The sequence below is a fragment of the Eschscholzia californica genome, unplaced genomic scaffold (genome assembly GCF_041429995.1).
Source record: "Eschscholzia californica isolate CP2 unplaced genomic scaffold, dmEscCali1.0.p SCAF_2, whole genome shotgun sequence".
NCBI classification, from domain to species: domain Eukaryota; kingdom Viridiplantae; phylum Streptophyta; class Magnoliopsida; order Ranunculales; family Papaveraceae; genus Eschscholzia; species Eschscholzia californica.
The window spans coordinates 37,652,412-37,663,886 of record NW_028238309.1 but is presented as its reverse complement, the minus strand read 5'-3'; the positions used below and the strand labels follow the sequence as shown (position 1 = coordinate 37,663,886).

At 36.1% G+C, this 11,475-nt stretch overlaps 1 protein-coding gene across 1 annotated transcript; it reads right to left on the bottom strand.

The window, feature by feature from the left end:
• Window positions 1–1,838: 1,838 nt before the first annotated feature.
• On the bottom strand, window positions 1,839–9,807 carry ABCD2 (ABC transporter family protein). Its single transcript, XM_086659312.1, has 9 exons — window positions 9,119–9,807; window positions 8,943–9,010; window positions 7,144–7,470; window positions 6,792–6,956; window positions 4,607–4,835; window positions 3,930–4,162; window positions 3,546–3,843; window positions 2,660–2,931; window positions 1,839–2,192 (listed from the first exon to the last, which is right to left on the bottom strand). The coding sequence occupies exons 1-9, from the start codon at window positions 9,570–9,572 to the stop codon at window positions 1,986–1,988; spliced, it is 2,253 nt and encodes a 750-aa protein (XP_086515438.1). The 5' UTR covers window positions 9,573–9,807; the 3' UTR covers window positions 1,839–1,985.
• Between the last annotated feature and the right edge of the window lie 1,668 nt (window positions 9,808–11,475).

Genomic DNA, 11,475 nt, shown 5'->3' with positions numbered 1-11,475 from the left:
CTATCCCGAATCTCCCAACGCGCAGCCATTAGATCTTCTTAACCCCGCGGAGTAAACGCGAGCCACGCAGATCTGGGTGTGCTTGCTTCGCCCAATTGGCCCTCAAACTAACTTGTCCTATTTGCAGCTTTAGTCCCTAGTTTAATGATCTTCGTCTAAACTTTAAAATTGAATTTCTCATTCATCCGGAATCGACTTCGAGTGTTTCTTGGCTCTAAATCGAAGAGTTTGACGAGACGAATGCAATGAGACATTTTGTTTCTGAGTTTGATGAGTCAGGTCAAGCCAAAATAGGCTCTAATTCCAACAGGAAGTAATCAAGAGAGAGAGAAAGAGAGAGAGATTACATGTCTAATCTCTCCTAGTTCAGTTGTTGCTTTAGTTTGAAGGGACTAAACCTTGCGTTCAAGCTCTATTATATATTGAGCCTTTCACAGGGTGGTTAATTTCTCCCAACTGAAGGGCTTCTTCCTCTTGGATCTGGAAGAGAAGAAGACGAAAAATAAGAAGAGATAGTAGAACGAAGAAGAAGCGAGAGAAGAAGAAAGAAGAAGAAGAAGAAAGAGAAGAAGGAAGAAAAACAAATTGAGCTAAGGTAGCCGGTCAGAGCTTCCCGACCAACGATTTTTTGCAGTAGAAGAATGAAGATGGACATTGCCTCTAACCATTCTAGGTCAATTTGTTTTGACCAAGTCTTGGTTGAAAAACACATTGCTTTAACAATTTGGGTTTTTTGGGCTTACCCCCCCGTCACTAATTAGTAATTGAGTTTACCCCCCCCCCCCCCCCCCCCAATAATGGATAATTGCGCTTACCCCCTTGGATACTATTAGTGACAAAAACACAAAGGCTATGTTTGGCGTACGTGAAATAATTGGCATTACCATGAACAACTATTCTTTAATATGATTCATATTAGGGATTCTACCTCATTTTATTGTTTGATTTGGTCAGGAATATGATTAGTAAAGATTAATTTTGTTTATATATTATTTACTTTATGATTTTATTATCACATACTAAACATATCCTTAGTAGTTTTGACAAAAAAACTAAATTCAAGGGAGTAAGCTCAATTACCAATTATTGAAGGGGGTAAACTCAAAAAACCCTAACAATTTTGGGCATTGTCTTTAAAATCTCCCAACGTCGTACTGTTGTAAAATACACAAGTTCCTTTAAAGTCACAACAAACTCCATTTTGATTTCAAATTCCTAACTAACATTCTTTTGAATACTATTAGAAATTCTTCTTACGCAAGTTGATTAACCAAAATTAGGACTGACAGTTTATTGTCCAATTTTGTCCATATCAAGTGAGTATCACATCCCTTTCAACAAAAAAAAAAAAAAAAAAAGTGAGTATCACATCTAATGGTAATTGATATTTTCTTTTTTGTGTTACCCAATTGAAAACACACAATGAACTGTATATTAATGACAAAGCCCTAACCGTTATTTTGGTCAAGCTCCATAATTTTTCAGTGAAAATCATAAATATTCGGTAGGATTTGTCTATCTCCTTCTAAAATTAAAAATTGCTTTGTGTTCTATCTGAGCAACCAGTTAGGTTGCTCAACAAACAAAGTTAGTGATTGAGCAACCACACTGATGGCTTAAAGTCTGCAAACTAATCATTCACGATCGTGCGGATCCTTAAGGAAAATGGAGGACTCTATGTTGCCACTAATAGTTTCCTACTCATACTCTCCATACTCACCAAAAGACCAAATCCATTCCCGACCAATCGAAGAAGAATCTTCACTGCCTAGCACTTCACTTATGCCATAATATCCCAGAATCGAAAATTAGGTTAAACAGTTAGAGTGAAACAATAGTAATAATAAGTGGTCACACTGAATTAATATATCACACCATAATACCATTTCTTATATTTGACCCAAAGTTTGCATGCAGTGGAAGAAAGCACATGTAGAAAGATAATGGATGAATTCCCCGACAAACGGTGGATCTCAAGTCCCTTTCTAACCAACAGTTTTGGGCATATCACTACTGTCTTTGTTAATGGATTCGAGAATCCAATTCCTTTGACTGCCGTCCGAGTCTGAAATAGAATCAGAATCCATCTTGGATATACACAAGACCTTGCAGTGAAAGTCGTACAAGGTTCTTCGATGCCCAACACTGATATACGTAATTCCTGCTGCTTCAATCTGCTTGTATAGATGAGCCTGTAAAACCAACACAGAACTACATCATTATAATGTCTACCGGTTTGTTCTAATAGGGTCAGATATACAAATCTGAAACAGAAAAAGAAAAAAACAAACAAGTAAATAATTATTGGTCAAAATCAACAAAACGACATCATTATAATGTCTACTTGTATAGGTGAAGGAAACACACCAAGGATTTGTAAGTCCTACCGTCTTGTCTCTAGGAACTCATACAACACTTGAATTAATAAGTCCATTTTCAAACAACATTGGTTGTTGAAAAGACACCGAAAGATTTGTGAATCCTAGAGTTCTATGTGGATTTTAAGATCATAAAAAAAACACCATGAGTTGTTAGTAAAAAAAAGGTAGAAGTAAAAAGGAAATAGCAACTTAAGGGAAAACAACAACTGTTTGAAAATAAGCTACGAGGATGAGTAAAGTGAAACAAAAAGGGGCAAGCAGTTGATATCAGTAAATACCTCATTGGCTTCGTCTAAAGCGCTGGTGGACTCATCCAATAATACCAAATTTGGCTTTGCGAGTAATAGACGTGCAAAAGCAAGGCGTTGCTGCTCACCGAGGGAAAGGACACTAGACCACTCATTTGTAGAATCAAGACCATTAAAACGAGATAGTACATAACCCAGTCGCACATCTTCTAATGCCTTGAGAAGATCATCTTCTGTGGGCTTCGTAGGCTTTTCACTAGCATCTTGCGGGTTCCGTGGTTCAAACAAGGAAAGGGACGAGTCTGCAAAATCAATTTGGTGATATATTTACTGAATGAGAAAATTTAATTTCATTAACCTTGAGATGAGAGCTAGAAGATATTCAATGGCTAAGAAGTGTGAGCATTTGCAGAACTTCCGCAAGTAGCATAAGATTTATTTGCTAGTTCCTATTTCAGCCTTAAGCCTTAACCAAGGATCTCGATGGTCAAACATTTAAAGGCACATATATAAATATGTATATATATATATATATGTGTGTGTGTGTGTGTGTGTGTGTGGCATAGAAGATCTTAATACATAGCAAAATTGATTCACTTATTTACTCGCATCTTCACACTGGAAGGTAGACGACCTGCCATTCCCTTTTTTACACGCATCAAAATTGTATATCCAAGTACTGAAGTTGTTGCTAAGTTCCAATCAAAACAAATATAATGTCCGAAAGTATAGTTTTAACAAATTACCATATGCTAACTACAGAACATTTAATAAATATGCTCACCGAAGTACTTAGAAGTATATCCAAGTACTGAAGTTGTTGCTAAGTTCCAATCAAAACAAATATAATGTCCGAAAGTATAGTTTTAACAAATTACCATATGCTAACTACAGAACATTTAATAAATATGCTCACCGGAGTACTTAGAAGTATCCATGGGAGTCAACCCTTCGCTCCATGTAGGATAAAGCAATTGTTGACGAAGTGTTCCCAGAACCATATATGGTCTTTGAGGAAGGAAAAATATACCCGTAGCCCTTTTGCCTTTATATCTTTCGGTAGATCCCGCTGGAGAAACTATGTCTGGTGTTACAGCTAGTTGAGGATTTTCTGCAGTGTCTACATAGAATGTAAATGTTCCACTCCCTGTATTCCAAAGCCCAGCCATGGCTCTTAACAAAGAAGTCTTCCCACACCCACTAGGGCCTGTGATCTAATACCATATTTAAGTTAATAACTTCATAAGCTCATATGTAAAAAGAACAGTTAAACTTCCAAGTTTATGATGAAAATAATTACCAGCAAGTGATCCTTGCAGTTGATCTGTAATGATAAATCCCTAATAAGAGTAGTTTTACTTTTTGGTGTTTCTAGTGTCAAACTCTCAACTTCCAGTAACTTATGACACTTCTCTGAAAGCATTCCATTCGCTCGCAATAATGAGGAATCCTTTATACCACTATATATAATGGTGATCTCTTGCTCGGGTTCAGAATTTGCTTGAGAGTTATCCAACACATCATCGAACTCCCCTGTAGAGGTCGAAGGAGGAAAATCAGTTACCACAAATCACAGGAACTCAAAAATTTCGAGATCAGTAGAGATTTTCAAAAGATAGTCGCCTGGATGGTTAAAGCTTATGATACCTCAGTCTATATTATTGCATCTTTCAATTATGAAAGAAAACATTGTCATTTCGAATTATAGACCAAGTAAACAACCTATACCGCTCTGTTAACTGTAGTATGAATGCATCAAGCTATTACATCAGTCATCACCTCCCACTATTTGCATAAATGGTCCGAAATGTAGATGGTTATGATACGTCAGTCTATATTATTGCTTGTGTCCTATGCGCACGGGTTACACCTAGGATATATATATACAATATATATATATATATATATTATATCTAATGCTCATATTAGGGAAATTCAACAAGATTATAGTCATGAGGGAAACAAGGAATGCCATACCCAATCGATCAATAACAGCTGAAAAGGCACTGATAGCCTGAAATTGGTATACGATGAGAGAAAAATCCCCAAGTATATGATTAAAAGCCGATACAGACTGATTGATGACCCCAAACTCAATTCTTCCAGAGAAATACATGGGAGCTACGACGGCAGCAGGAAGAATCTGAATTAGGTAACGATACCCACTAGTAAAGAAATCTAGATTCCGAGAAGCAACTAACAATTGCTGCATAAAACAAGAAAATTCATAGTAAGATAAGATTTCTGCAGTTTGGAAGGAATTAGTGTAAGTTGTAACAACAGTGCCAAACTTCTAAATTTTCTAATACATTCAAATTTAACTAAAGCAAAAAACGTATATCATAGAAGTGTGAGGTGAGACAGCGGATTACCTTCTAACTCCTTTTCAGAATTCTTATGCGATATCGAACAGTCATGTATCCAGAGTCCTTTTAGTCCTATAACTTAAGATTTATTGCTGTGAATCGAGTTCCCTTAAGGAGCCTTCTTCTCTTAAAGGCAAACACCTACAGTTTCGGCATTTCTTTGTTTACTTTTACGTCTTTTTATTTAAGTTTCCTAACTTGCTGTTTTCGGGTTACTTCATATCTAAAAGGAGTCCTTAAGTATACAAATACCCATACCTTAGACGGGAAGTTTTAGCCTTTTAGGAGTTTGACTAGTTTCAGTAGTCATTTCGGTGCAAGGAGCTCCTATTATGAGTTTAAATTAAAATCAATGATTATGTCTTTTTGACAGGCAACTTCATATTACAAATACAATTTGACAAAATCCATGCTGTTTCTACCAACTGTTATTAGCTCATAGTTGAACCTCTAGAAGCTTTGAACATCTATAGTGTTGATCGACTACCATGAATACAAGTTGATACATAAATAGGATATATTACCTAAGTGATAGGGGTGGGAATCGGTCCGGACCGGTCGGTATCGGACTCTAACTTCATCGAACCGGTCGACTCGGACATAAACTGTTGGCGACCACCTATTTACTCGGGCGGACTCGGACGGTCACTCTCAAGAATTCTTTGTCCATTGACCGTCCAAGACCGTTTATTTTACCGGTCCAGTCGGACACCGGACGGTCTCGGTCCGGACTTTCCAACAAATTTACTTAATTCAAAACTTTATTTTTATTACCACAAACAAAATTACTTACAAATGAAGATGTTTAGCCCAAGAAATCAAAAGTAAATATAAAAAAGAAAAAACACAGTTGATCATCATTTGACAAAATATAATTAAGCCATGCACTAATGTTTGGTCTTCCAGAGGACTATATGACTATAGCCAACGATCATCATATATTCATGTCTATAAAATTCAACGGTCAACTTCTAAAAATGAGGACAGTTTAGTCGGTCAACCTATTCGGTCACTCGTACCGGTCGGTCAACGGTCGGTCCTTCGACGTAGAATTTTGACCGTGACCGTCCGCCAATTCTTTCGGGCCGGTCGGACACTGACCGTTATGACCATCGGGTGTCCATGGACACTTTTTATCTCGGTCGAATAGATCGGATAGCGGTCTTCCGGATCTTTTTCCCACCCCTATACCTAACACAATTAGGTGACCAGCATTGACTGTGACTAATTTAAATGGAAAGACTGTGATATGACCATATGAAACAACTCGCTGTTATTGAAAATTTACATCGTGTGAATAAAATGGGTGATGTTGTTGGTTCCTCGGCTGTTACTACGATTATTTTGCTTCCTAATGCCATACTTGGGGTAGAAAAATAGTTAAGTCTCATACTTGCACATGGTACTACGGGTTTGTTGGTTCCCTAATTGACCCCTTACTAGTGGAGGGAAAGAATGATCCAGCGTGCAGAATAATCATCATGTAGGTTCTTGAAAGATCAAATTTCAGACCACTGACTGCATAATTTACATGTTATGATATAGTTTCAGGACTAAGCTGTCTTCCAAAAGAATTGCCATTTTAGAACTGTTCTCTAGATGGCCATGTATCATGGTTTTTACCCTACAAATCCTCTTTACCAACAGAATGAGCAAATTAAGATAAGAATAAGTGCAACTTGCACCAGAAAAGATGGATTGCTGTGTGCATGTCGAATGCAAACTCATGGGGAGCAAGGCAACCTATCAATGATCTGATTAGCATAATTGAAAAATGGAAGAAGATAAATGCATACGCTTAAGTTTTCAAAAGCACTTCTGAAGCGTTGCAGCAGAAGCTGTATTTCGTTCTCTTCACCACCATAGAAAGCAATTGACTCTGCATTTTCTCGAACACGTACAAGTCCATATCGGAAATCAGCTTCTTTTTTCTCTTGCAAGAAGTTCAAGGTTACAAGCCCCTGCAAGATATAAGGGAAGACTGTTTCCTTAGTTTTAGTCGATAAAAAAGGTTATGGGTTATGACAACAAAATTGACATTACGAACACAGTACAAAAGAAATCAAGATAAATAGATAAAACAAGAGGTTCAACACATTCAGAATTCTCAAAAGTACCATGAGAAACACTAAAAGACGGCAAACCTACCCTGCCAAGAAATACACTAATTGCGGTTCCTCCAAGCGAGTATACAAGTAGTACAACAAAAAGCGGTGGATAGATACCATAAAGAATGTTGCTAAATGATATCAAGTCTACCACAGCATTGAAGAGTGTCAAAGAAAATGATAGTGATGTTGCGGTAAAAGAACTAAGATCATCTACAATCCGCTGATCTGGATTATCGATTATTGATTGAGATTGAATTTTGTAGAATGTCTGATTCTTAAGATATCGTTCCATGTAATAGTTTGTCATCCACGATCTCCATCTTAAAGCAAGTGTTTCTTTAGCATAATCTCTCAAAACAAAAACCTGCACAATAAGGATCAAACACATTATTATCAACCAATTCTTTTCCAATACAACCACAAATAAACTGATAGTATAAGAATAGGTGTAAAATAGTATCATCCCATGATGTCTCAAAACATTTATGTTCAAATTTAGATCACATGAACTTCATTACAATTTCAGCTCAGACTGTCCATCTTAACATATATCTTCATCTGTCTAACAGTGGCCATTGGAAATTAGAAATTAGAATACCATGATGTCTTTCTACGGAAATAAAGGAAGATCAAAACATTCTGGTTCAAGTCAATTTCTTTCAAGAGAGGGGAAATTGTTCCCCTTTTTGTGTGGAAACCAAGAAATTAAAGACATAGCTATTTAAAGCCTATAAAAAAGAAGAGGGGGTTTGAGGGAACAATTGGAGTTGATTAATTGGATCAGTTTAGGGAAAAAGAAAGGAGTTCTCGAGTGCTAGTTTTTGAAAGACAACTGCAACACTGAGGAGAAAATTATGAAGATAAAGATAAATGGTGATGTATAGATAACAACAAATCGTCATTAAGATAAATCGGTTTCATCATTCTACTTTCATCTTTCCATATTCCTTGTAATTAGTTCATTTGAACCATGAGTTTAATATTCATGAATTTCTTTTAATCTCTTCGTGGGATGGAGGATGAAACCCTGCCATGACTTCTAATCTCAACATCAATGTAATGTATCATTAACCTTGCCATGACTTCTGATCTCAACATCAATGTAATGTATCATAATCGGCCATCGATTAGCCCGACTGATAAACATTCTAAGAATTCAACCACTCGCATTGCTAGTTTATGTAGTCAATCTAAGACTTGGTTTAATTCTGAACAAATTCTCATGGGTCCGACCTCGTAATTACGTGTCATATCACTTATAATTCATGCATTAGCGAGTGATATAAGTTAACTTGAATCTAATTAATCTATTAATAAGGTCGACTAAATATAACACCACAAGCATAAATTAGTATAAAAGTTAAAGAAGGGGTTAACTTCTGAAGTTTGAACAGATGACTGCACTAGATTTGTCAAGTTTCTTGTGAGCATGATGCGGTAATTATCTTTGTGACAACGAGGAAGCAATAACGATGAACCCGTAAAAGATCACTTCAACCAAAAGGATTTTCTTATCATGCACCCCCCGAAGGCACACGATAAGACATAGTCGTTCCATATTTACGATGACACACATTGAAATTTGTACTATGAGTCACGGAAGTTGAATCTTCACTTGTTAAAAATGGAAAGAATTAATGACATAAGATGTGAACATATTAGAAGAACCCATCAAACAAAAAAAAATAAATCCCTTAAGTGTATCTTAATCACTTAGGTTTTCATTACGTTGATAAAAACAAGAATGTTTAGACAATGGTATCAAATATGAAAGTTATGTTATATGCATATAGATTTCAGAAGCAATACCTAAATAAAGTGCAGCAATTTGCTCACCGGAATTCCTCCAGCAAATGCCCCCAAGTAGTACATAAGTTGTTTAGAGAATTGTTCCTGATCTTTGTCTAAAGAACAAAAAAACATAATTAGTAAAAAAAAAAAAACTCAACTAGTGGTCAACTAGTGGGGAGAGAAAATAACAATTCAAGATTGAAGTGGGAAAAGGGAATTACTGGCGAGTGAGTTGTAGAAATCACGACCCAGGAAATTAAAACCAACACTGATTCCAGTAGTACCCAATGTGAGAGCAAATACAGCAGCAAGTCTTAATCTTGCTTCAACTTTATCCTCTGAAAACCAATATGGAGATGCAACTTTCCAAAATCGTCTGAACAATGTTGGTAAATCAGGTCCTTTTCTTTGTTCATCTTCTTTATTTTGTTGTGGGTAGGAGGTAGATTTAGAGGTAGTAGAATCAGAAGTGGTGGGTGATTTCTGAGGAGGCTGGGAAAGGGAGCATCTGAAGGGAATGAATCTTTTTCGGTTCATGGGGTTGTTGGAAACAGAAGAGAGAGAAGGGTTGAGTAAGAAGGTAGTAGAAATGGGGGAGGAGAAGTGATTGGGTATGAAATAGGGTTGTGGTTGTTGATGGGTATAACAGAAGGAGATTGGAAGAGTGAGAATCATTTTTCTCTCTCCCTCTAATAACTACCCAGAGAGAGAGAGAGAGAAACTCAGAGAGAGGGAGAGATGGTTGTCCTTCTGGTTGAGGATTGATCTTAATGGCCTATTACTTGTTTTAGTAATATTGAGTAGTTCATGTGAATCTCCTTTGGATTTTAATAACATTTTGCTGCCGTTGATGTTTTATCCGTTTTTCACCTGCTTTTATTTTCTTTTTCTTTGTTTTTTTTTTTTTGTTAAAGAGGACATAGATTAAACAATAACCAAGTTATTACAGTACAAGTGTCGAATAGAGTAGGGAACAACCTCCCAATAACTACTACTATTAGAGGTTCGAGCCCATTTGGCCAGCGAATCAGCTATAACATTAGCCTTACGAGGAATATGCGAAAAAACAACATCTTTAAAATTCTCTAGCAACTTCCTGATTCTGGGAATGTGAACTTTGGAGTACCAATGGGCGGGGTTTTTGGCGTCCATGAGGTGGCTGATAATCGATAGTTATCGCTTTCTATGTGTAGAAATTCCACATTGTGAGTAATAGCCCAAGTAATACTTTCTGCTATTGCTAGAATCTCACCTTCTTCCCATTTCTAGATTTGGTGATGGATGTGTAAGCATGTAGAAATTCTGCTTTTTCGTTATGAAATATGATACCAATACCAGCGAGGTCTTTAATGTTAGTGAATGAAATATCAGTATTAAGTTTTATAAAGGGTTGTTGGGGCGGTAGCCATAATGCCTTCGGCTTGGTTGGTCTAGTAATACCTGTATAATCAATGATTGTAGTGTGATTTCTGGATGAGATTAGAATTTGGTTAACTACCTGTTTGAGAGAGGGAGGCTATCTCTGGAAGGATAGATTACAACGCGCTTTCCAAATATGCCATAAGATAATTGCCTGCAGAACTCTTTGATTTTGACGCAGCGGAAAACTAATAAAAGAATTAGAACTCCGTCTAAAACTTTAAAACCTAGAAAAGAGTCTTAGAACTTCGTCTAAAGACTATAGAACCAAAATAAAGAACAAGTAATACTAAAATACTGAAGTTTTATTGATTTTTTGAATGAATAAAACAACTCTTAGATCCCCCTTTATATAGACTTAGGGTTTCCTTAACCTAATCAAACTCAAATAACAATTTCTAATAAATAAAATACTACTTTCCTAAACCTAATCAAATTCTAATAACAACTTCTAAATAAATAAAATACTAGAATCTAAAACCTAGAAGGTTTCCTAAAAATATAAAATTACTAAAATTAACAATTCTCTACTAAAAAAATAGGAAACTACTAAAATAACCTATTTGATGATATATAAGATTTTCAGAAAATCTTCTGAAAATCTCCCTGCATCAGTCTCCTCCACTTCAAAGAAACTCGCCTCGAGTTTACTGATTGACTTGAATGTTATCTTGATTGATACTCCCTTGATATATCCTTCTCGTGAACTATGCATAGGAATTACCAAACTTTCAGATTTGACTGACGATTTTATTATGACATAGAATATTTTCTGTCCATATTTGTAATTTGACCCAAACTCACTTTTCAGCCCAAAAATAAACTTGTACAGATCATGAGTATAGTGATTGAAAATTATGAACTTCGATGAAGACTTTCGAATAAAATTACTTGTCAATCCATTTGAAACAATTTGAGATTCGCATAATTCTGAGAATGGATCTTCGTATGAAGGAATTTTAATTGGATCAAAGTCTAACTTGCGAAGTTCTTCTTTTGAATCAACTTCCTTTGATTCAATTTTCTGAACCACTTCAATTTCCTGAACAACGTTCTTTGTCTCAATTTCCTGAACAACTTCCTTTAACTCAATTTTGTTAACAACTGACTCAATTTCTTCAACAACGTCTTGAACGACTTCAATTGACTCAATTTTCTG